Genomic DNA, 26,810 nt, shown 5'->3' on the forward strand with positions numbered 1-26,810 from the left:
TTCCCAGCAAATGAATTCAGCAACTTGCCAATTTTCTATTTTTCTAAAAATGGCTACTTAAAGATGACAAACATAAATCTTCCAGGCTTGTCATTGAGAGTTTATATGGAGTTTGTTGATGAAACAACTTTACAGATCAGCTGAAGAGGAACTGCAGGGTTTGAAGAAGCAAAAGGCTTTTGATAGTGTGCAGTAGTCCAAGAAATTGAAGATAAAAAAACAACTTGCTGGCATTTTATCCATATTCCTCCTTCCTACTCAGAGCGAGAGCTTCTCTTCAAACCACTGAGAGAATCTGAACATTTCCAGCCCTATAGAGGCCAACCAGCACATACAGCAAGGGGATGTTTGTAACCCTGGAGGTTAGAGAAGGGAAATTAAGGCCCAGAGGGTGGCAGTGGCGGGAGGCATGACCTCCGTGAGCACAGCAGTGTTTCTTTCTCTCCCTTTTTACATCCTGCAGTGGAAAGTTGCATTGCAATGTTGTTGTTTTACAATTGCAAATTTTATTTCCTGAGGAAAGTTTGAATCTTGTGGATGTTTTGATAACGGCCAATAAACTCTCTTCCATAAATCTGTTTGGTGAATCCCTTGGTTGCCATTTATATCCTCATTCTTTGTGCAGGCCAATGGCTCTCATTGACACTTACTTATTTTGCAGTCAATGAACTGACTAGCAGAGTTTATGGAGTAATTGCAGTATTCTGCAACAAGTGGGAAAGTTTATGGCTTTGGAAGGAAGATATAATTGTAACAACTAAGTCTAACTGCTCTAGCAACCACCATAACACCAGGTTGGTCCATAAAACTCCAAATTAGATTGCAAATAAAGTGTCTAAAAAGTGCATTTCAGGAATAAACCTCTATTTAACAGAGACGAATGGATTTTAGCTGGGTTTAGCTGTTAATTTAGGTATCATTCCTTTTTTCTTGAAAAGCAAGGACTTGCTCATCCTCCAAGCTTCAGCTGTCTGCTGTTTCTGAAAAGTGTGGCACAGTGGTTCTGTGATAGTATATTTAAACAATAGTTATCTTATGTATCTTGTATATTCATGCAGTGGAATGGTCACTTTTGTGTTTCTCCCAGAAAAAGCCCCATTCTCCAGAGGTAAAATCAGACTGTGAGAATAAATGCAATACTAGATTGTGCTAACCTCTGAAGAGAAATTACACTTTGAGAACCTGGCCTTTGGCTAAACTGGCTGAGCCAAACTTTCACCTATGATATAGTAAGCACCAATTTTTTTCCCTTAAGTGAAATTGAGTCACATGAAAGACCCTTTAAGTGTCCTTATATTTTTCAATCTTACTGTAAATTGCATTCTCATACTTGACCAGAGCCACTATAAAACATGCATGCAGTACATCAAGAAAGTAGCAGCAGAGGGGTGTCCTGTGTCTTGGTGTAGAGTGCAGAGCCATGCTTTCTCTTTTGCCTTGCTGTATCAGAGGATCACAGCTTCAGTGGCTGGATGCTGTTGTCTTCTGAGATGAGTTTAGAAACATGGACCCAAAGGTGAAATTTCCTTCGTCTGTATCAGGAACAAAGACAAGTGACTCGATGTTCTAAATGCTGTTCTGGTAGCACTTCTGCTTGCTTCACTGAGCTGCCCATATTCATGATTTAGATGCTTTATAGATGACTGTGTGCTTATATAACTATACTGTTGCCTATGTGTGTATATTGTATGTATTATACACATTTATACTATATACTTGGGATTATATTCTTGAAAAATCTTGCTCTTGTTTTCCCAGCAACTCTTTTCTGCTGGTACCCAAAGCAGAGCATGGAAAGGGTATGTTAAAAAGACTGAGGCTGAGGGAGTGGAAATGGGATGTCAAAGCATGCCTAAGTGAAAGAAGTAAAAGCAATGTAGGTTTAATGCAGAGGATTTCAAAACATTGATCTCTTGTGCAACCTAGCCTGTACTAGGTTTTGCAAGTGGTTTTGGTATTGCCAGTTCCTCAGTTGGGTTTATTTTAATCTACCAAGTGAAACTACAAGGCTTTTTCTGTGTAATTGCTAGAGGGTCTCAGAAAATTACTTTCCACAGCAGAGTGTGTTCAACTATGACACTTGGCCTAAGAGAGCATCAATAGGTTGCTGCCCCGTATGTGAAACAGAACAGAGTAGCACAGTGCAGACTACTTGCCTGTGCTGGCTATCAGCCATGCTAACAATGTGTTCTGCAAATATCTCTCTAGTCATGCATATTTTAAAATGCCATTTTAATAACTGAAGGCTTAATGCTAAACTTCCAAACTTTTAATGTTGTTTGCACAACATACAAATTAGACCACTTTTGACAAGCTCTGAACCTTTGTCAGGTGCAGTTATGAGTTTGTTCCGTAACAGCGTCGGACTTTCAGGAATTGTAATAAATACATTCATGAAATTAAAAGCCCTGTGGTGAACTCCAACCAGGGCAGTGGATCAACTGGAGCCTGTCTGCCTGATGCAGAACACTACTCCATCTTCACTGATGAATAACTGAGTTGTGCATGGCATTAATAAACATGAGACAGAGGGCAAAAAGGGTGTTATCTAGATGTAATGAACCTCTGAACTGACTTGGAGAACGTGGCGTGCTGACAAGGTATCATCAACTATGAAGCGAGGCAGGCCTCCTCACCTCTGAAACCCAGTGATAGGTATCAGAATGCTATTGTTATCTGAACCATTATCTGTGAAGCCAGCCGTGCATGGTTGCCCCATTAACATTTCATGTGCTAAGAAATGAGGCTGAGAATGCTTAGAAGTCTCCCAGTGCTAAACTGCAAAGCTTTTATATTCTCTTTAATTGAAGACTTAGCACAAAGGTGTGTGTGTGCACATATAATCTTCAGCCTGAAGATTTCAAGCTGTTAGGTAAATGAAATATTTCAAGGAGAACTTTTTGGGTTTGTCACTGGATACTGTTAGCCTAAGTAAATTAGGAATAAATACTTGCAAAGAGAGGTTCATTTTTCTTTAGCACTGTTTTCTGATGTCAGCTGGACAGATTATGCAACCATGAAGTAGAATTCCTTTATAAAGAAGTACAAGTACAAGCTCTTCTGAGGCTTGCAGGCAAACTGCTGCAGCTTCACAGAAGTATCAGTATTTCAAACAGTGAGAAGACAATGGTCACTCTGAAAGGTAAGAAATGGATTTGAATAGTGGGATTTCAAAACAAAGCACCATTCCAACAACTGTGACCACATCTGGCTGCAACAGTCATACTGAAGGGAGGCCTGATTCACAGTTGCACTTGAAGACTTCGTGAATCCCTCTGATTGTTAAAAGATTTAGTTGGGGGTTAACTGATCTCTATCTGCCCTCTGCAGGAGTTGCTAAAAAGGTGTAGGGCAGATGTGAACCAGGAATCTTGCAGGCAGAAGAATCTTTCAGTTTATGGGCACTTACAGAACTTTTCCCTCTTGCAATTAAGTGAATGTGGTTGTGTCCAGTATTCTACTGCCTGCCTTGAAAACAGAGTGCTGCTCTGTTGTCAAAGGGTGTTCAGTAGTTTTTTAAAAAGCACAGTTCTTTTGAGATGTCAGGCAGCCACATGTGTCAGTGTCTTCAGCAAATGTTGGTTTAGGTTTTTGTATGTGATTTAAGGTACTGTGAGCTGGTAATTATTTTTTAGTCTGTCCTGCCTTCTTGTGAGCCCCAGTGTTCTGCGTAAAGCCTGGGGGGGGAAGTGAACCTGACCAGTGTGTCTGTAGGCAAGAGACTTGCAAAAACAATAGTGCAAACTGCAAAAATGGAGAAGTGTCTGCTGTGTCTTTGGTCTTTCTCATGCATTATTTCAACATGGACAAGTCTTTAAATGCATGTCTTTTCTGAAATGCCCCATTTCCCTTTCCCCCCCGTAAAGGTTCTTGCTAGCCACCTCTGTCCATTCAGCCTCTGAGTTGAGCTCCAGCTGTTTAGATCCTTTCTGCTTTGTGAGTTAGTAACAGGGACAAAACCTGCTGAAGGAAGAAAGACGAGGGGATGCAGTCCAAGGAGCCCTGTGGCTCTCACACCACCACTGCTGAGGCTGTTTCAGCATTGGACAGAGCTCTGCGGCGCAGCAAGGGAAAGCAAACGTGCCAGGCTGCTGTAGGCAGAAGCAGGACTTCCGGAGGCATGCAGTGTTTGGCCATCCTTGCTGAAGTCTGAGGGGGTTTTGCTACAGGTGCTAGTAGGACCAGTGAAAGGCAATAATGAAGCTTGGTTTTGGCTGGATGGCAACTACAGGAGTGTACTCCTTTGATGGTAATTCAGATAACCTAGTGGAAACTTAAATATTCACTTATAAACCAGCATAAAAATAATACTCCCCATCAGTTTAACTAGTCTTGGTCGTCTTGTAACAGTTCACTGACCAACTGTTACCATGGCATAGAGATAGACATTATGAATCTACTTGACTGCATACATTTCAGACTTCAGTTTATTTTTGGTTGCTAGTACATATGGACTATGTTCTGTTGCTCTCCATGTGTTTGTTCACAAGGACTTCTCAGCACAAATTTCCCTGGGAGGGGTGTTTCAGAATGGGGGGAGAAGGGGAAGAAAAGCAATTAATTTTCATAAATAGTTTCTAATTTGGATCCTATCTCTCTCTCTTTTCCTCCTCCAAGCTGTGTGGATGGATGAAGCAGCCAGGGGAGGGTTGCTACCCAGATGTAAACTATCTGATTAATAAGTCACTGTCAGGCATGCATAGTAAAACTCGGACAAAATGAATCATTTCAGAGTTCTCTTATCAGTGTTTCTCCTCTCCATGCTCTTTCACATGATGGAAAGTTGGGCAGGGTGCTCAGGCACACAGCCACTACCTCAGTGCTGCTTAGTCTCCATATCCAACAGGTGCTCTAAATTAGAATTGCATTTAACTAGTTGGATGCATTTGCAGGACCTGCTTGTGAGACACGCTCTTGGGTTTAGCAGCAGAGCTCATAGTAGCCCAAGTTAGAGTAGTATCTGCACCAGACAAAGATCAGGGGGAAGTGGCTCTTTTTCAGGAGCAAGCAATGGTACAAAAAGAAGTTGATATTTGGCTGGGCTTCTTCATGCTGCAGGTTACCATTTGTTGTTGCATCTGTGGTGTGTGGCTGTTTTATTGACCCTTACTAAGTCCAGTCTTGGTGAAATGTATTGGAAGCAAATTTTTCCCAAGACCATGATGTTGTTCCTTGTGGACAGCTTCCAGGCAGGGGTTTGTAGTCCAGCAGAGCTGGAAGGGGTGCTGTATGCCAGAGATAGCTTTTCTTTCTGCTTCTGTTTTACAACAGGGAAACTTAAGTCTGTAGTACTCCTGCCTTTGGGTGGCATGAAGTAGAAGTGAAACTTCTACAGCCTAACTAGGTGTGAGCCAGGCAGCCATGCAGCTGCTAGATGATTAAGGTAAATGTTGACATACTCTTCATTCCTTTGATGGAAGTATTTTAGAAAGGCTGTGCAGGTGATGCAGGAATGTTATAGGAGTTAGTCTATACTTGTTCATGTTGCTTATAAAATGTTTTGTGCTTCTAAGTTAGTTTATTTAGATAAGCAACAGCATCCATTCAGGCATCACCTAGCACTTGAAAGGAATCAGCTATAAGCCATCAGCTATCAGCTATAAGCCATCATGACTCCTTCTGTCAGGAAACCCTTCTAGCGTGCACAAATGCTAGGGGGAAAGATACAGACACAGTAAGTGTTGAACTGGGAGGAGTGACATAAATATCTAGCTCAAACAGTGCCTCAGTGAACTGCTGTTTCCAGACTGGGGAAGCATTTCAGGATCTACCAGGACTCACCGTATTACTGACTGTTGGGCAAAAGGAGCGGGTTCCTATGTAGTATGAATCAACTGAATACCTCTCATTAGGAACCGAGAGCACTTCTGTATGTATAACTATAGCAGGCATGTAGACCAAACAGGATTATGGTTCTGCATTAACTATCAGCTAATTAGCCCCTTGTTTTTTGGACAAGGCCTACTTCATAAAAATCAGGTGAAAGGATTTCTTGCATGTATTACTTACCAAAGGTTTGTTAACACCTCATCACCTTTAATCTCTCACCATTCTTATTTGTATTTAGTAATCCCTCTGAATTAGCAGTGGTGTGACCCATTCTCTGCTGAAGGCCAGACTGCCAGTTTATAGAAATTACTGAAATGAGGCACCGAAGTAACGTAAGGACAAATGCCTCTCTGTACAGATTGGCATGAACACTGGAGGCAGCATTTGAGCGTAATATTGACTAATTATTTAACCATGAGTGGCAGCTTTGAACATTGTGTTCTTTTTGCTTCACTTCCCGCATTTACTGTGAATCTAATTATGAAGGGAACAAGTATTTCTTCTCAGGTCGCTGAAAATGCAGCAGCTAGCTTTGGGAAGTGCATGGGATGCAAAGTGAAGGCAGCCTTGAACTGTGCATCAGCTAGTTCTTATACTAGAGTTAGTACTAGCATGCTAGCACTAGTACTCACTGAGCAGAGAGAGCAGGTGTTGGCAGGGATCTAGTCTGAAAACCCAAAGGCTGCTGATAAGAGAAAAGTCTATCTTGGTCTGAAAATACAGTTTGAAATGAGGTGCTTGGATTATTAGCAATATGATTTTTCTTCCCCCTCCCCTTACCTCCCCTCTTTCTTTAACCCTTCTGGAGAGCTTGGCTTTTTAATGACAATTCTTTCCATGATGTTACCAAGAAGTGTCCCCAGTTGGATGCTTTTCAGTAGGGGTGGTGTATCGAGAGACATGACCCCTGAAAGAGGAATGTAAGCTACTGGCATTTACTTTGGGTGCAAAATCTCTCTGCTGTAGAAAGAAACTTTTCTGGATTTAAAAGAATATATTTGTACAGTAAACAGCTGGATCCCTTGAATGCTACATCCCTGGCAGTGTTCAAGGCCAGGTTGGGCAGTCATGTGTGACATGATCTAGTGTGTGGTGTCTCTGCCCATGTCAGAGGGGTTGGAACTAGATGATCTTAAGGTCCTTTCCATCCCTAACTGTTCTATGATTCTGTGAATGATAGGAGACAATTTTCAGTTGTTTGAGAAGGTAAATGTCTGTCTTATTCTTTCCCTTGCCACTTTTGGTCTCTTTACCCATGAGGTGAAAAATAATAGACTCTTAAAGAGCTGAACTAATAAACATGGCAGTAAGGTGGGAGTTTCTGTTTAGGTGCTGCACTGAATGTTGTGACACCTTGAACAATTAGACATGTATGTAATATGAAATTTGAGTTTCATCCTATTTATTATGCACTCCTTAGAGAAAAGGACTGTCTCTTCAAGTGGGTTTGTATACAGTCAGTTTAGACACATGACATGGCCCTCACTGAAGACTTGCAGTCCCAGAGTTACCCTAGACTAAGCTCTCTCTTAATGAAGAGTGTAAGCTTGATGTCTCAGCTTTTACATGAAAAGTGTGTCATTGAGATGGCCTTGTGCCTCACCTCAGACCATTGGAGTAAGCCTTTCTTCACTGTTGGACTTGTCGAAATCAGAGAACACGGTTTTAGCTCAGCTTGGGGGTAAGCTGTGAAACTTGAGTCTGCATCGTCTCTGGCTATGTGCATATTGCTAGAATCTCCAAGGGCAACTATCTGCTGCAGCTCATTGTGCAGCTGCCAGCTCAGCCTTTCTATGGCTTGTTGGGTTTCTCTTCCATAAGCAAAAAGTCACCTTGAAGATTTTGCTTGGCCCTCAGGCTCATTCAGACTTGTGGAAGGCAGCTGAAAGATAAGTGAGCTCCTCAGTGGAACAAAGCTTCCTGGACTGCTAACCATACTCCAACCTCCCCTCAGCAAGCCTGGCTGCATACACCTATGCTTTTGTGGCAGATCAGCACAGTAGTTGTGTCGGGCTAAGAACACCACATAAATACCACATTGCTGCTGCCTTGAGGTGCATTCTTGGAGGCTAGAGTCATGTGCAGTATAAATATATCCTCTTACTTTTTCATCTGGAGTCAGATGATGCCAGGCTATTATATTAAACACGGTGTTGCAATATGTATGTATTCTATGGATGACTTTGTGAATGATACTTTTTTTCCATAATAAATTAGGTGGAAGTACCCTAGCTCTAGACCAGGGTGTTAATACCAGTCATAGCCCTTATTTCCTTTCCATTAAGCTTTCTTGAATTATCTAGGTTGCTACTTGCTGATTTTCCTCTGTGAGAAATCTACTGGTTGTCTTTCCTGGAAGTGCCCAGTGCATTATTTTAACTACAAAGGTTATTGAGACATGCCAAGACCAAGATGTCAAGGTTGGCCTTGAACATTTGGCTCCATACTACAGGAAGATTTATTTCTGAAGTAAAATGATTGCCAAAAACCCATTAGATAACTTGATGTCCTCTGTTCCTGGTTATGTCCAAAGTCTGCTACAGGGCTCTGATCCCAAATGCACTTTCAGTAAATTTTCAAGTGCTTTGTTTTAATTTAAAGTACCATTTCTGTAAACACATAGTTGTACTGCTTTTTATTTGCCCTTGATGCTGAGTTGGTTGTGCATATTAATTAAGGGCCATTTGCAGAGGAAGTACAGAGTGGTGCAAAATGTGACTGAGCACAAGTGCTTTGCTGCAGTCTGCAGTGTTCTGTGTTGCACCACTTTTTGATGGGATTTGAAAAATTGCAGGTGAAAACATACTCTTCCTTTATTAGTCACTATTATTAGAACCATATGGCTTGAACTGAGGAATAAAGTGGGCCTGTCCTGTATCAACCCAGCATGTCTCTGTAGATTAATATAATCTTTAAAATGGAGATTGAAGGGCAAATGAAGGTGGGCTAGTGCTGTCCACACAATTGCTCTAGGAGATGCTGCCACTATTTCTCAATTTTAAGGTCATGCCACAGGGTTACTGGAGGATGACACAGTGGTGGAGGGCAGGTTCTGTATAGGAATACTGATGTACTGGTGTACACTTGCATTCAACATTCTGTATTCTGTTCTAAAATGAGAATCACCCTTTTTTGTGTAGAGGTTAATATATGATACATAACACAAATCCATGGAAGGTATTTGCATATTGGTGTGCTGCTGCTGAGTGAAGTTCCAGATGAGACCTTGACCACCCTTGCCTGGCTTGTCATGAGATAAGAATGCATGTTGTCACACTGTGTAAGAGTCTCTGTTTTTGAGAAGAAATCATCTTACCTCAAAGCAGTCTAATTACGAATTACTTGGAGTTAAGGAGGGATTAGTCTTTTGACATACTATTTAAGCATTTTATTGGTTAGTGCTTCTTGTATGCTTTACCACTTAATCTTCAGGTAATGGTTTTTCTTGAAGACAGGACCCTGCAGTGGGTAGAAACTGCAGATCTGGTCTGCCCTGGAGATTACATGAGTTTCCCCTTGTCTAGAGAGCATTGTGACTACAGGCACTTCGGACACCCCAGATTTGTGTTGTGCTATGACTAAGAAAATGAAATGCTCTCCTGAGTTATTGTGTCTAGTAGGTCCTCAAGCACATACTTTATTTTCCTCCTTCTTGAGATAAGGATGTTTATTAAGTGAACTCTGAAAATCACTTCCAAATCTGTTTTCCCATGTTATTTCTTAGAGTTATGCGGGCCTGTTAGGTGTCTCCTTTCTACCATTTTTAGAGTTTGGTTAAGGCCTTGTTGGTTCTGAAGGACATTTGACCAGGCCCAAAGCCTCAGTGTGTGATTACAGATCTGGAGAATCAGCCACTAATCCACTCTTACACTGTCTCATTATGCTGCAAGGGGCTCCAGCAATAGGCAACATTCTGGAGTATATGAGATACTACTTCCGATTGCCATTTCTCACTCAGCTGCCATCATGGGGGAGCCTTATCGATCAGACAGCAGCTACCACGAGCCTAGCATCAACTAGCTAAAAATAACATAGGGTGTAAAAATTACTCAACATCTAAATATAAGTTTCTGATACCTCAGTAGGGAGCATTGCATTTCCTAATCATTCAGTCAAATTGTTTAGCGATTGATTAATACTGGAAAGCCTCTTGTTTTCACCTTGGTCACTGGTCTCTCCTTACCCCAGCTCTTTCTTGAGAAGGCAGAGGTTTTCTTTTCCTTCCCTAGCAGTTCTTCAGCACCCCTTCCCTTGCTTGTGTGCCCTGCTGCCCACTGGAGTGGTGGGAGCACCATGCAGTGCCCATCATGTTTGCAAAGCCGTGCTGGCTCGTGCAACAACCTCCCAAAGAAAAGCACATCAGGGCAAGAGGAGGGCTCCAGAGGGCACAGCATGACATTCAGGGCACTGTGTCTTGCCATCTTCAAGCCAGCACAGCACCCACAAAGTGAACCTGTTGAGCTGTATCACCTGGTCTTGCCACCCACCCTGAATTGTAGCACAGGTTGAATGAAGTAACACACAGACGTGGAGAAAATTGCAGGAGTGGTTTTTTTTTTCCCCAACCCATTAGCTGGCTGCGTTTAAAAATCAAAGGCTAGAGAGATTTCTTTCCTTGGGAACACATGCCAAGCAATCGTGCTCCATTGTTGCTGGCAGATTTGTTTTTGCACACTTCAGACAGGAAGAACAGCACTCTCGGGGCAAGAAGCTGGCACAGCGCGAGCGAGGTGGGAAGAGAGGAAAGAGCTGGCAAGGAGCAGCAAAATCTGTGGTGGCTTCACCACGTTCCCTAGCAACCTGCGCCCTGGAGAGCCGCTTGCAATGTCTCCTCTTTATCAGTGCAGCTGCATGTGATGTACTAGCCTTGCCGTGGTCTGGCTCACACTATTTTAGGTTTAAAAACCAAACTGTGTGATTGCAGTACTGTCACCGGCATAAGGACTTTGGATTGCTCTCTTGCACAGATGGGAGCAATTTACAAGGAGGGTTGGGAAAGTAACTTTCTGTTCTTGCTTGAATGTTGTCTGGTACCAGCTAGTAAATACCGTCTTGTGGCTCAAAGACTTTGTGATGAGTAGATTAGATAGCTCCCCTACCATTTGTTTTCCCCATAAGGTGGTATTGCACGAAGGACTTGCGTCAGTGTTTCTGGAGTAAATTCTTTCCTTCCATCCACTGCAAACACACGTGGGTCTTTGTACAGCAGACATGTGAAGTATTTTGCTGTCTGGAGCACCTATGCTGCTTGTCTGAATGCTTCCTTGCCTGCCATTTACCTGCTCTGGCCAGACTCACTGCATCCTGTCTCGCTTCTGCGAGGTTTTAGTGAGTGCTGGATGGACATTCCTGTAGACCAGGACAGGAGAAGCCCTCTATTTGTCTAACACAGATATTTACAGCCCATACAGTGGGTTCTCTGAGTGTGAGCTACCTCATGCACCTGAAGCCTAAGCTGGAGATACAGCATCTTGGAGACAGTAAAGGGGCAGCCTCTGTGCCTGGTTTAGGATCTGGCTTCTTTGTCGTACCATTTCTGAGCAAAGTTTCTTTGATTTAGCATTTGGAACAAAACCGTAAAGTAACTTAATACTGTACAGGAGCTTCCTTTTCTGTAAGCAGCTTCAGCCGTGAAGTTGATCCATAGAGCCTTCAGCTGGCTTTGCTCAACTCTGTGGCAGAATATGTCACAACTGCTACAACAATCACAGAAGCATAAACAAGAAGTCTGGAACAGACTTGAGGATCTGTCTGCTGCTCAGAGAGAGGATCAACTCTGCCTAAGCCATTCTTCACAAATATTTGTTTGTTCCTACTCTGAAAAGCCTCAGTGATGGAAATCACAGTCACTTCCTCAGACAATCTCTTCCAGCACTTTGATGGCCTCCTCCATGTAGCAAACCCTCTAAAGTGTGTGATTGAGATGTATGCCCTATACATGGAGGGGCCTGAGCCCCCTATTTTGCAGTGTAAAACTAATGCAGAGGGGCAGAAAGGAAGCATGGAGAGCAGAAGTCTTCAGGAAAAGAAGAGGAAGGGGTCTGTAAAGTGTTTGATGCTCACAACCTTTTTCTAGGTGTGCTTTTGAAATTTGCTTGGCTCTTAGGAGCAAGGGTAGATGAGAAGGGTGATGGAGGAGGCATGTTTGCTCTGAGTTCCTCTCCAAAAGGAAGTCAGCTCCACAAAAGGAGCAAGGAGAAAGGAGGCCCTGGAAAACAGGTTAGTTTGAGCTGAGAGGTAGTAGCAGGAGTCCATGAAAGTCAGACTGAGAGAGGCCCCATAGTTAGGGACAGTGATTTTAATAAAGTAAGCTATCTAGGGCTTACTTAAAGTGTCACCTGCAAGGAAGCAGGTTGCAATCACCTGTATCCCCAGAGAGTGGGGTCTCTGTCTGCAGTGTTCACTCTTGGTCTGGCAGCCTGGTAGTTGGTTTTCTCTCTGTGTCATATATTCCTGTGGAAGGCAAATGCAGCTGAGGGCACAGGGGGCTGCAGTTAGTCTGGCCAAGCTTGAACAGCTTTGTTGACTCAACTAGTGCCTCTCAACCAGCCGATGTACACCTGAGTACATAGCTCACTTTGGGACACTGAGCTAGATCCTCTGCTGCTGTGTAAATCAGTGAGTTCCCTGGGGCGACTCTGATTTGCACCATCTGAATGTCTAGCCCATCCTTGTCAAGTAAATTCTGCAAGCAGAATTATATATATCTCTCTGTTTTTCCCCTTCAGCCTTTGCTCAGTCAACCTGTGAGATGCTTAATCATTAAAAAACAGAAGGGAGCTGCTGCTGTTGTGATTGAAGAGGACACAAAAATGTTTCATGGACAAAGCAATCTTTTTAATACATCAGAGTGGTCCAGGTGCATTGTTATGTCCTGCCATAGCCCTCAACCTCCTCAGTAATAATTGCACATGCCACTGCCTTTTTCAGTTTGCTCCATTCTCCACAAAGCACCGCTTGACCAATTAGCGAGATAAGTTTGTCTCTAGCCCAGGAGATATGTGGACAGCCTTCTTTGCTGTGTCTCTGTACATAGAGGAATGTTTTGACAGCTAAACATGGATCTTGTTGAGCTGCCAGTTCTGCTAACTCTCCCAAGTGTCTCTTATTTATTGAGCCATCAGACTCTTCCTGACCTCCCCAAAGTCAGTCCTAGCCTCATACAAAAGACAACGCAGAAATTCAGCTTGAATGTGGCCCTCTGAGCAGGGTGAGTTTCTTCAAGCATTTAATTCCTTGAACAGCACAAATCATTAGGTCTGTATGTCAGTGCAGTGCCTGTGCCCCCATGCTGGGAGGCATGCTCCCCAGGAGGCTGCAGCTGGGGAAATTCAGATTCCCTTTCTTAGTGCACAGTGTGGTTTGGTTGCCAAGATCTTGGGGCTTTTTAAGAGGCTAGTGGCAAAGCAGAGGACAAGGAAAAGCAGTAGAATGGCTCTGAATCCAGGCAGCCCTTCATCCCCTTCTGGCTTCAGTGCCAAACAGGGAATTTCTTCTTGCTCTTTATTCCTAACCTGATCTGGTTTGGAGACCATAGGAAGTTCTGCAGTACATAGCACAGTCTCCACAGAACAAGCACCTATGTGCTTACCACCTGGAGCATCGTGACAACAAAGTAGTTTTATGTTTGGCTGGAAAGCATCCCAGACAGATGTGGGACTATGCCCTAAATGCAGCAGGGGAAGTAGAGAGGAGGAGCGTGTGATGTTTGAGCCCTATATATTGCTTCTATGTGGGAATCAAGTGAGACTGAGGGCGTTAGTGCTGTGATCTGGATGCCCACCCTCCCTGATGCCCCAGTAAAAACACAGATGCAAATGTGTCTCGAAGCATCTGACTAATCTCATAGTCTGAAATTGGTGGGGTTTGGATAACGTTGGATAGTTCTTATACAAGGAAACTGATTCAGTAAAATTAGCTGATGCTGATACCTCTCATTTGCTTTTGCTTTCCTGCTTTCTTCCTGCTCTGAGGATGCTGTTAGTCCATCCTTCCATTTCATCCAACTCCTTTGCACATTTATCTCTCCTATGCTGGCACTTCTCTCTTGCCTTTGTAGTTCTGCCTTTTTTTAATTGTTATATTTGTGTTGCAAAAGGCTAATTTGCTCTTTCCCTTGGTTCTTTCCCTATGTTGCCAGAGCTCTCATTCCAGATCTGACCTTGACCTCTCTTCTCCTGTGGCTCTTCTCCTCCAAGGGCTACCTCCTGCCCTCTCCGCAAGCAGGATGAGTAGCATCCGTAACAGCCATGATTAGCTCAGCAAGCTTACTTAGATCTTCACTCCTGTTCCAGCAGATTGCAAGAATAAGGTCGAGGCCCTTTGAATATTGAATAGCCACGGTGAAACTTCCTGTAGCAGTTTTCAGTATCCCATAGTCCCTGCTTCTTTGCATCCCTGCCATGACATCTCCACCAGGTGAGACCTTCTGGGTCCTCAGCCTGTGGTTCTCTCTGAGGGAAAATCATTCCTCATTTCTTCCTGCCCTTTTCTCAGCTCTCACCTCCCTGATTGTGGGAAATTCCTGAGCAGAAACAGTGTTTCAAGGGAGACTTGGAGCTTTTATCTGGCTAATACTTAACTGCCCTGGACTGTATTACAGGAGAATTATGACTTTGTTGAGAAATTTCTATTGCTCTAAGCCAAATGAGAGATCATTTTCATAAGTACATTGGGTGAAATAAATGATAATCTAGATGACAGGCATTTTCCCTGGCATTTTTCCCCCAAGTGCAGTATAGAATTTGGCAGTGCTTTGTTCTGAGAATATTATTTCTGATTATCCAGAGGTAATGGATAGTGAAACACGTGCAAGTTTCTTCTAAAGCAGCAGTGCTTAGACTATCAAGATGACGTTCACTGGTGGCTGCAGCCCTTCACTCTCTCCTCCTTCTTCTCTTGTGTATTATACCCTCTGGTCCTGATGGCACTGCTTAATTTCCCCACCTTTTTCCTTACTGCCAGTGTGTCTTACACTCTGCCTGATAGTGCTCAGCATCACAGAAGCACCAAGTGCAGGTAATGCCTTGTGGATGCTGGCTGCACTGTGAGCTTGCTGCCAAACATTTTCCCAGACTCTAATATGGGCAAGTAGAATTAGGTCTGCAAAGCAAACTGCCCACTTTTGGTGGACAGTTTCACTTGACAAAATGTGAGAGGGATCTCTATGTTTTTAATCATGAGTTGTTACAATCAACTCCAGTCCAGTAATTTTGTGAGGAGGCAATTGTTCTCGCTTGGGATGGAGAACAGAGATGCAGAGCTTGCTGGTATGAGTGGCATATGTGAGCTGCTGTGAGGCTCAACAGTGATGGTCTGGAAGAGTGCTCCTCAGGAATGAAATAACATGTCTTGGCAAATGGTACTTGACATGATGTTAGATGGCTGAGCAGAAATTCAGGTGACCTAGGGATACCTGCAGAGGACTCTTCATGAGGAGAATTAGTTGTTTTAAATGCAGTAAAGCTTCAGACTCTTAAAGGTGAATAAAGTGATTCGGCAACAAAACCACCCACATAGATAGAATCATAGAATTGTTAGGGTTGGAAAGGACCTCAAGATCATACAGTTCCAACCCCCCTGCCATGGGCAGTGACACCTCACACTAAACCATGTCACCCAAGGCTATGTCCAGCCTGGCCTTGAACACTGCCAGGGATGGAGCATTCACAGCTTCCCTGGGCAACCCATTCCAGTGCCTCACCACCCTTACAGTAAAGAACTTCTTCCTTATATCCAGTCTAAACTTCCCCTGTTTAAGTTTTAACCCATTACCCCTTGTCCTATCACTACAGTCCCTGATGAAGAGTCCCTCCCCAGCATCCTTATAGCCCCCCTTCAGATGCTAGAAGGCTGTTACGAGGTCTCCACGCAGCCTTCTCTTCTCCAGGCTGAACAGGAGGTGCTCCAGTCACCTGATCATCCTCGTGGCCCTTCTCTGGACTTGTTCCAACAGTTCCAAGTCCTTCTTATGTTGAGGACACCAGAACTGCACACAATACTCCAGGTGAGGTCTCACAAGAGCAGAGTAGAGGGGCAGGATCACCTCCTTTGACCTGCTGGTCACGCTCCTTTTGATGCAGCCCAGGATATGGTTGGCTTTCTGGGCTGCGAGCGCACACTGAAGCCAGCTCATGTTCATTTTCTCATCAACCAGCACCCCCAAGTCCTTCTCCACAGGGTGCTCTGAATCTCTTCTCTGCCCAACCTGTAGCTGTGCCTGGGATTGCTGCGACCCAGGTGTAGGACCTTGCACTTGTCATGGTTAAACTTCATAAGGTTGGCACCTGCTCACCTCACAAGTGTGTCAAGGTCCCTCTGGATGGCATTCCTTCCCTCCAGTGTATCAGCTGAACCACACAGCTTGGTGTCATTGGCAAACTTGCTGAGGGCGCACTCAATCCCACTGTCCATGTCAGCGACGAAGATGTTGAACAAGACCGGTCCCAACACCGATCCCTGAGGGGCACCACTCGTTACTGGTCTCCAGCTGGACATTGAGCCACTGACCACAACTCTTTGTGTGCGGCCATCCAGCCAGTTCTTTATCCACTGAGTGGTCCGTCCATCAAATTGATGTCGCTTCAATTTAGAGACAAGGATGTCGTGTGGGACAGTGTCAAACGCTTTGCACAAGTCCAGGTAGCTGACTTCAACTGCTCTACAATCTGCATCTATATAGATGGTATAAAATGGAGAGATGCTGTAATTGAGGCAGAAATTAGAGGATGAACTTTGATCTTTACTGCTTACATGTCGTCTTGAGCTGTGTAAGTACCCTTTTAATAGTTTTCTCTGCAATCTTTCACAAGTCCTTCACGTGCAAGCAAATGAGCTCTCCCTCTGAAGAGTAGCAATCTTCTCATTATTATTTGCAAATTCTCTTTTTTTTTGCATCACTAGAGAAAGTGTCATTTTGAATAGTTTTTGTCAGACTTGAAGCATACGTTGGCTAAGGGGTGAGCACAGTAGATGGCCTGGGCAGAATACAGGTATCTGGATTGTTTGTTAAGTTTCTGCCTCCTTTCCCCTGACTCAGCCACCTGAGACACTGAAAGTCAAGTGAAGGACTGTACTCAGCATTTATACTCTCTGATGTGTTCGGAGCTCCCCATCCACTTTCCAAAGGAACTTGCGCTCATTATGTTAAAAGGGGTTGGGACTCTCCAGTAACCACTTCAAGAAACATGGCTTGTGCAAAGCAAAAAGAAAAACTGCAAAGCTCTTACAGTGAAAGCAGCTACACATGAAAAATAGAGAAAGGTGATTCTGGGATCAGAACATGAGTAAAATGGAGAAATCTTCCAGTCCTGAGATAAGGAAAAAAATTCTGAGTCCAGCAGGAATATAATTTCCTTTTGCTGCACTACTGTTCTTGCATATATTATTCTTAATCACTTTTAGTTATACAACAAGACCTTAAAGGGGCATGTGTTTGTTTTGAAGATTTTATAATCTTAGAAGACAAAACATAGGCACAAGTGAGTGGAAGGAGGCAGACTTCTGGCTACTAAAGATAATTAATAATAGTCATAATTTGGACTCATTCAGCATCTTTGATGCAAGGATCTCAAAGCATTTTGTAATCAAGAGTTCATTGAGACTCTCAAACTCTCTTGAGACAGCCAAGCATTATGAACACCATTTATAACAGCAGGGTGCAGGATCAGACTGGCTAAGAATACTGCTTAGAATAAAACTCAGGAATCCTGCCCTCCAATGCTATGGATGTTGAAGCAAGCACCCACTCCAGCCTAAGAAGCTTTTCCTTCTGTAAATTATTTATATAATCTTTTAGTGCTAAGCAAAATATGTAGTCTTCATTTAAGTCACTGGTGTCCTGGGAAGTGTAATGGCCCATGTCACAGCTGACTAAAAGTGAAACTATTGATAGTGGGTTAAACACATTTGGTTAACCATTTGTTTGCTGTTACAATTTTCACATGAAAAAGCTTAGATTGAAACCTGTATTGGTGATGGAAAGTGATATGATTTTAAGTTTCTTTGTGTATTAAAACAGAAACCAAATTTGCATGTTTTAAGTATCTTTTTTAGCATATTCAGGCATCTGGCAAGAAAGCTGCATTTAAACTGTTAATACAGTATGAATGCAAGTTTCAGATGCAAAATTAGTACCATTAAAATTGTGAGGTTTATTTTGCTTTTGAAACAAGTGATGCCCCAGCACTTCTGTTTTTGTTACCTGACAAGGGGCTGCAGCTGGGACAGCCTATTTTTTCAACAGGCGATAAACCTGAACCACAGGGCAGGTGGTGCACGTTGCACAAACACCCAGTCAAACCCGCAGCACCGCATGGTGAATGGTGGTGAGCTCCCTCATCGCTGTGGTCCACAGAGAAAGCACTACACCAGAGGTGTGTATAAGCCCATTGTGTAGTGTCATTTTTCATTGTCTGAAAAGAACGGTTGCATTCTGCCTTTATGAAGTGCTTTGCAAATGAAGACCTTAAGGAAGGACAAAGCTCAATTATTTGCTTGTGGTTTGGGGCTACTTCTGGAAGGGCAGGTTTTGGAAGTAGGGTACATTTTTTAGATCATTTCATTGTGGCAAAGAATCTTCTGGGCTAATTGTGTACTGTGTCAGCAAAAACACCTCTTTTCATCAATATGAATGCCGGAGCATTCCCATTTTTATTAGGTGTGCCCGTGTGCTTGTCCTGTAAGATGGGGATATGGCTTGGTCGGTGGGGCAACTGAGTCCCGCTTTGGAATGCTACTTGCTGTGACCAGAGTCCCCTATGGCTCAATGTCATTCAGAAGTGCTACCTTGGATTTACACAAGGGAGCTCTGTGCAGGTCTTGAGGCTCATTGTCTCCCCAGGCAAGAAGCCCTAGATGGCACTATGTACCCCAGGATGCAGAGCCAAGGTGACAAGAAGCAAATTCAAAACCTTCTGCAGCATTTCCCTGTGAATCTTGCGACTAAACTTTGAGACTGTGGTGTCCTGTAGATGCTTATGGCTCGTACTCTGAAATGCAGATTTTGACCTGCTGATAGCAGTAAATATACTTATTAATTAATTAACGCTTTGAAGGGAGTCTTGGAAGCCTGCTGTTTTACGACATAAAGAAGAGGGGTGTTGATAAGGGTTTATAGGGCTTTTACTGCTGTTGATGATACATGGGAGTGAGAGAGTGCTTGACTCTAAGCCCAGAAAGATGTGGCAAGGCAAGCAGCTTTAAACAGAATAAAGCCTTCAATCCTGAAATAGACAAATGAGCATAGGGCCTTCTGATGTTATTTTATGAAGCAGACCAAGCTCTTCCATCCAAAATCATAGCTCTAAAATGATCCAATCTCTTCATCCATATATTGGTATAATGGTGATACCTCATTCTCCCTTCAGTAGTACCATCCAGCCTGTGCCTTGCATTCCTGACTTTTTAAACAGTGCCTAAAATACCTGTTACCAAAGTAAGTGGGGTTAATAGGAAAATATAAAACAAAACAGACTGGTCCCCTTTTCATATGAGGTAAGCCTAGTCAAGTAAAGCGTTTTTGTGTAACGACAAGGCCAAGAGGCCCCAGGCAGGATCAGACACTGCTGCAGTTGTTTCTGTATATACATTTAAGTACCAATGGGACATTAAAATGTAGTATTTTATAGGTGTTCTTATCTGAAATACAGTTTGAATCTACTGCTTCCTGAGATAACATGTAAGCGATTTATTACTTGGAGATCTGTTTGAGAAATGGCCAGTGTTGCTCCATAAAAATTTAGCTCATCTCCTCTTAACTCTGAATATATAAACAAACCACAGTCTGCAGCAAAAACGTCAGCTCTCCATATTAGAAGTGGAAGCTGCCATTTAACACAGCTGGGTTCAATGCAGAAGCAAGCAGCAGATAGCAGTGTTTACAGATTATCCAACTTCTGTAATACCTAGCAAAAATAATCAGCCCTTCCAGATTTGAAACATTAGTGAGAACGTGAAGAATAGCAAGAAAAGCTGCTTAGTCTGTTTGCATATAATAGCATACAAACAATCCAAGGACAAAAAAGTCATGCTCATTTGTTGCTGTGCTTGATGATTAATAAAACAGTCTCTGTAGTCACTTGCATTGCAGAAGCTTGGGTAGATTTGCAGGTTCTGATTAATAAAGAGAGAAATATTGTTAAACCCATTTTAGAGAGTAATTAAGAGTGCATGTATGGTGGTCGTATTGAATTCGCTGTCAATACACAGAGACTAAGATTTTGGTTTCATGACTATGAGCTAAAAGCTGTGCTCTGTAGAGTCAAAATAAGCATCTCTATGATATGGAAGTTCCCAACTATTTAATGATCTTGCATTCTGGCTCTATTGCCTTGGTTTTTAAACTATCAACAAAATACCTCCCCTTCCACCTGTCTGCATCCCAGTTTCACAGTGTAAGAAAAAGAGACATTTGGGCAAAGTTTCAGGGTGTGAAGTTAAAACAAAGAAAAATAATTTTATTGTTATTATTCAGGTTCCATGAAACTTAATGACACAAGAGATTGTTGAAACTAAGAGCTTAGCAGGATTAGAATAGGACAGGGAATGTGCGTGGATAGCTAAGTAAGGATACGGTTGCAATAATGAAGTCTAAAAATAAAGAAAAATATCCTCTAGAGCTTTGAAGTCGTTACAGAGCTGTCCTATTTCAAAGCAAGCCAGTGTTTAACAAATGAAGGCTCTGCTGCCAGAACTGACTATTCTGGATTGCTGGTTTGCTACAGGAAGTGGTGGGAGGGCAGGTACGTAGCAAGGGAACCAGTGTCTTGTCCCCCTCTGCCGTGTCCCAGAGGAGATCTCACTCCTGCCTACCCAAAATTTTGTGATTTTGAACTGCTGGCATGGGCAAGAGGTCACTGGCTGTCAGTGAGTATCTCCTCATGCAGGGCAGCTTTTTCAAAGGATCTCAATGAATTATTCTCTAACCAGGAGTAAACCCAGGAATGTGTGTGTCACATGGAATCCATGCAGAATCGTCTTTTCAGGAATCTGTATGTACTCTGGCAGCTGTAGTTTTTTGCAGGGAGAAATAAATCAAGAAATAATTTATTTTTTTTTCCGGTGTCTCTCCTCTGTAAGAGAGATCAGTTGGCCTTAATTATAAACTGAATTACAGCTGCAGGCAATCTTGGTATTTCTTGGGAGCGTGACTTATGAGAGGTGTCTGGACTTGATATCTTAAAGGTCTTTTCCAACCTAGTTGATGCTATGATCCTATGTGGCACCGCACTGGATTTTTTGGTCTGAAAGTTTGTGATGTTTTTGGACAGTCAATAACTTGAATGAAAAAGTATGGTCCTTGAGAGGCTTTTGAATAAGAAATGTGCTGTACTGCTATTTAACTGATGATCAGTTTTGGTGAGTGAAGTGAAAGGAATGTGCTAACTTTCTGGAGATGAACAAGAAATAAAAAATGAAAGGGAAAGTAAGTATCATTGAAAGATGTTTCTGGCTGCTTTTCAATTTCAAATTGGGCTAATTCTACCTTCTGAAAAGAAGATAATTTCCACCTTTCTGTAATAGGGAACATGTAATTGAAGTTGTTTTCTCTCAGAGAGAAGCATTTTCTTCTACAACATTTGCAAATGGGCAAGAAAAATGACCACATGCAGTGCATTCTGAATCACAGTGCATTCATCACAGCATCATTTTAGATGTCACTGTAGATTTTGGGCTGAGGTTTTTAGCCATTTGGGTAAATATTTATATGTGGATGGGGAAGATTCATGTTGGTGAATGCACTGCATCAACTGCAGATCTCCCTTTTCTGGGCAGCCATTACATCTGAGACAGCTGACTACCAGTGAGGTCCAGAGTAGAAAACATGTGCCATAGAAGCCCTGAAACAAGTATCAACTTCATGTACCAAAATAGTTATGCAGTGATTCCACAAGACTGCTTCTTTTGACCTGGCTTTTTAGGAACTGAACTTTAATGAGGAAGACGGCCAGATGTTGTTGCAATGCTTTGAGATTGTCACAAGCAATTAACATACTTCCTTTCATTTGTAGCATGAAGATATTTTCTATCACAGGGTTTAACCCTGGGAATACCTGTATTTTCTTAAACATCCTATTAATTAAGCATGCAGGACGGTGTTTTTTCATGAATGCATTTGCATCTGCATATGTGAGTGCAGTCATGCTCTTCCCTTGGTTTTTTGCTCATTTTTTGTTGATAGTAGTCAAGGTTGGATTCATGTGCTCATGCTCCCAAAGCATGGTCCTTCCTGCTGGGTTTTCAGTGACCAAGGCTTTTTTCTATTTTCATGAGTTAGTTTATCATCCCTGGTGTTGCTGTGGTTAGCCAGACAGAGTGGTGCTCAGGGAATTTGGGAGGCCATGTTACAATTTGGCACAGACCCAGCTTTTGGGCTGCGTCTAGATAAGGGAGTATATGTTTGTGTACATTGAGGCATCATGGAGAAAAGAGAATGCATGAAGATAACTGTGATAGATTAGACAGCAGATTGGATTTCTAGACAGCCTTGATCATTGTAGAGATCAGGAAAAAAATAGAGGAAGTTTAATAAACAGTAACAACACAATTCTGTTTTGTGAGAAAAGCCAGAGTTATATTTTTACCCTGACCTAACAAAGGAGGAGGAAGGAAACTGGTTTGCTGAAACAAGCATTTTAGATTGAACTAAGGATACACTTTTCTCTCTGTTTGTGTGTGTGCATGTCCCAGCAAACTCAACAGCACGTTCATATGCATGAAGTGCATTTTCCTGGAGGCACATAGTCGTCGTGTGTCATGTGAAGAGGAAAAAGATGTGCCTAGCACTGCTGAAATGTTGGTCAAAAAGGCACAGCATTTTAGTCAAAATAGTTAAAATGTCTCATAATGTTGTGGTTGGCATTTGTTATTTTTGCTAACTTTGAGTACTGGATAAGAAATCTGCCTGGTTTGGAAAAAGTGCAATGTAGATAAAATATGAAAGCTGACTGTTTATTGTGTGTATGAGGCAATGTGGCCTCCAAAACAAAAGAGAGTCAGACAGAACTTAAAACCTGCAGATTTTGGTCTTTCATTTTAAGTGTCACAGCCCAAGCCCTTGCTGAAGCAGGCATGAGCAGGCCTCCCAGTCAGGAGGTGTGGGAAGCTGGCATGAAAGAAAGGGAGAGGCTTCCCACACCTTCTCCCCAGGGTGTCCTGCCAAAGCCTGGCTGGTGGTAGTCTGCAGGTGTGATGGCTTTGTGTCAGAGAGTTGCCAGTGTAGGTCTGTAATGCTGAGTCCAGACCTGGTGGATGGTGTGCCAGGCTGAGGACATGGGTAGGGTTAGCAGCCTGCATGCAGGTTTTGTCTTTGCCTTAGAGCCCATGTGTGATGATGGGCAAATTGCTTCAGTTCCATGTATCTTGCTTCCCTTTTCTGTGAACATAGAGCAGCTCATGCCTTCAGTTTTGGTTCATTAATATTATAAGGCCCAAGAGTAAAAGCAGTGTTTCAGATTATGTGTTGAGAGAGCCTCACAGAACAGGCTAGATCATGGCATATCCATGCATTTGTACCACACTGGTGATTGCTAATGGGGGGAAATACGGGCATGGGGACCATCAGCAGCTTCGCACCATACTGTTTTCCCAGTACAAAGTCTAGGAAAGTCGATGAGGTGGCAATGGTCATTCCTTTCTGCATGGAAACTGAAATAAGTACAATAGATGGAATAATATTTTAAGAGGCTCAGTTGCCATATTGATTTCTCAAGCTAATAAATCCTTGACTGCACTTGCTGCGTTAAAATATACATTCAGGCAAGATTCATGATCGGCTCTTAGGAACAAGTGAGCAAAGGGAAAAATAGGTTGTTCCAAGATTAAATGCCTTACATTTGGCACCTTTAATTAGCTTATTAATAAACCTTTTTTCAGGGTTATGGTATTTATTATTTCTAATGAAATAGTAGTCAACTAGCCTTCTAAAAAGAGCCACTAAGCACTTGCCAAGGGTGTCTGGGTGTGCTGGGTCAAGTACCTGGCTCTGAAACTCCTAGTCATACGAATGGCCTTATCCTCACCAAAATGATATATCCCACACAGATGGCACTTACATGACATAGAAAGCAAATGCAAGTCCTGTGCACCATGCAGGCTTGTTTTCCCACATGAAAAACTAAGTTGTGGTAACCCAAACACATCAACATGGTTGCATTTGTACAGTAGAGTTTACTGAGCTGTGTATTGACATTCAGGATTTCCAGATGTTCAACAGCTTCCTCAGAACAACTACTAGGCATTTAGAAATCCTGGACAAATGCACAAAATCCTTGACTATTGCTGAGGAGAAAAAAAGAAACTGAGCAGAAAAAGAAAACAGCTCTGGGGAAACCTGAATGTACGGTAGGTCTGATCTGTATTCTCAATCAGGAAGGTTGAATGTACTGCAAATAGACCTCGCACGGCCCTCCAGGGAAATTCATCCAGCCCACAGCTTATTTCAGGTGCCTTTTCTTCCAGGGACTGGGCCACCCATTTCCCTTGTGCACTGCTGCTACTCTTAGAGAGCAGTTGGTGGGCAGGCAGCAGGTGAAATTTCTGTATTGTGTGTGGATGGCAAATCCAGCACTTCCAAGGGATATAGTAATCTGCTGCACTCATGGGTGCAGCGCCTGTGAGATAGAGCAGGTCAGCAAGTGCAGAGGTGATGGTGTACAGTTTAGAATAGGCCCTAGAAAAAAAAATATGACAAGGTCAGGAACATCCAAGTGTTTGGTTTCTGGGAGTAAATGATTGAAGTATTATTGCTAAGCACCATTCTGAGACCTTCTCTACACTGACTGATGTCTTATTTGAAAATCTCCTTGCCTGAAAGAAGAAAGTATAAAAGCATTTAGCTAATTCTCTTTCAGTGCTTTAAAAATGCCATTCTCTGTTGAACATAACTGTCTCAATAAAGATTCATCATGTCAGATGTAGTACCTATAAGCCAGATAGAAGTGGCCAGTGTATTGTTTCCTTGGGAACTTTACATTTTCTTCCCATTTAAGTAGGTATGGAGCATGGGAAAATGTTTCCTTGTGGACTAAGGCTTATAAATTTCATACCTAAGGTCCAGTCATTGCTGAAGGCAGCAATTAATCAATGAAATCACTTGCTTTACTGAAATGTTGCATTTCATAAGTTAATTTTCAGGAAAGCAGTGCACACATGGAAAGCTGATGTCAGCATGTTTTGATCTCTAAATGACTGATTTTCTAATTCTGGACACCAAATTTAGCTTCATTTAAGAAACTTCTAGGCATGAGACTATTTCTGTGCTTCTCAAAATATGCCCATACTTCTGCTGTTTTCCAGGGAGGAGGCTTACTGTGACAGACGGTAAACACTGTATGCCAGCTGTTAGCATATGAAGGCCAAGAGGTCTCAGTTTCTAAGCACATATTAAAACCTTTGTATCCCTAGTACTAAAAATCTGTGGACCAGCTCCCACTCTCACTAATGTTAACAGCAGGATTTGTATTGGGTGATATGATTTAGCATAAGGTGTCCCTGCCCACAGCAGGGGGGTTGGAACTAGATGATGTTAAAGTCCTTTCCAACCCTAACTATTCTATGATTCTATGATTCTGTGAAACAAGAAGAGAACAGAACTAGCAGATTGGGATTATCTGTCTTTGTCCATATACTCCAACACTGTAGTGATGATTGTTCTAGAATTTTTTATATTACGTTGTTAAGTGATGGAAGCTTTTGCCAAATCCAAACTGGAATGCTTCCAAAGGCTTTTTCAGTGTTGGAAAATGTTTGTATCAGGTTATCCTTGGAATAATTTTCTCCTTTGTTTATTACTATGTGCTACCTAGTAGACATCTAATTATGAGTCACAGAATGCTTCTTATTCTAGGAGTACATATAGCACTTCACTGGATGTTTTTAGAAGTCAGTTGTCATTACATTAAACAAGATGTTTACTTGCATGAATTGCTTGAGTTTAAAAAAAAAAAAAAAGCAAAAGTAAGACGAAGAATGAAGTTCAGTATTGAACAGCCAATAGATCCTGGTACCATGCTTTTATACCACATCACAGACTGTACTTTTTTTTTTCAGAGTGGGTACCCAAGCTCTGGACCTGCATCAAGCACTCCTGTCTTCAGGCCTGAAGATGAGCTGGAGCATCTGACCAAGAAAATGCTGTATGACATGGAGAATCCTCCTTCTGATGACTACTTTGGTGAGCAGTGCCATAGCCCCTTTCTGAATTTACCAGGTTTGGTAGCAAAGAGGCCTGACAGCTGAACTGTTGATGTAGTGGCATTCATATTGATGGATTTGCTTTCCATGCCTGGGCTGGAAGTGTAATCGTCTATGGGAATTCCTCTGTAATTCCAGCATAAATCTTATGCTCACTTGCTGTATGTTTATAGTTTTTCTGGTTATGAAGTGAATCTTTCAGTGTCTGGTTCAGTTTCACACCATCTGTCCCCAGGTTACCAGGCTGAATTCAGGTGTGGTATCCTGTCTTGCCCACCTGCCCTATCCCTTCTCATTGCAGCTGCAAAAAATCTGGCAGTATAAATATGTTCTGCTCCTAAGGCATCAATTTTCACTTTCTGTATGCTGTCATAGATTAAAAGGAAATCCATTTTGAGTCAAGCAGTCTGGTTTTACATGAGGACCTGTTAGCCCAGAACTGGGTCTAACAAGTACCTGGAAGACAAATCTGAAATGATTGGCTTATAACCATGTTATCTTATTTGCCTGGAAAAAAGATAAGCAAATTTTCTTCTTAAGTGGTATACAACAGAATTAGGCATCTATAGGTCTAAGTATGTATTTTTCCTTTATATAAAACACAGGTGATATGGCCTGTGAACTCTACATTAAAGTCAAGGGGCCATGGGCACACTTGATTCATCTTGTGTGTATGCTTATTTTCCTACAGGCTTGAGTGATAGTGTGGTTAGGAAACAAAGGAAACAAACTACTACAGTTTGCAGAGTTAAAGATTGGGGTAGGCAATTCCTTTGTGTTCTTTGTCT

At 42.4% G+C, this 26,810-nt stretch overlaps 1 protein-coding gene across 8 annotated transcripts in view; it reads left to right on the plus strand.

The window, feature by feature from the left end:
- The window catches only part of LPP (LIM domain containing preferred translocation partner in lipoma), a 353,500-nt gene that overhangs the window by 239,028 nt on the left and 87,662 nt on the right, over positions 1 to 26,810 (plus strand). For all 8 annotated transcript variants that reach the window (XM_062606306.1, XM_062606312.1, XM_062606305.1 and 5 more), the window contains one exon: positions 25,879 to 26,002. In XM_062606306.1, the coding sequence (XP_062462290.1) occupies positions 25,879 to 26,002 (124 nt within the window). The remainder of the gene's footprint in view (positions 1 to 25,878; positions 26,003 to 26,810) is intronic.

This window comes from Pezoporus occidentalis, unplaced genomic scaffold (genome assembly GCF_034315485.1).
Source record: "Pezoporus occidentalis ecotype Australia unplaced genomic scaffold, CSIRO_AGI_Poc_V1 ctg95, whole genome shotgun sequence".
NCBI lineage: Eukaryota > Metazoa > Chordata > Aves > Psittaciformes > Psittacidae > Pezoporus > Pezoporus occidentalis.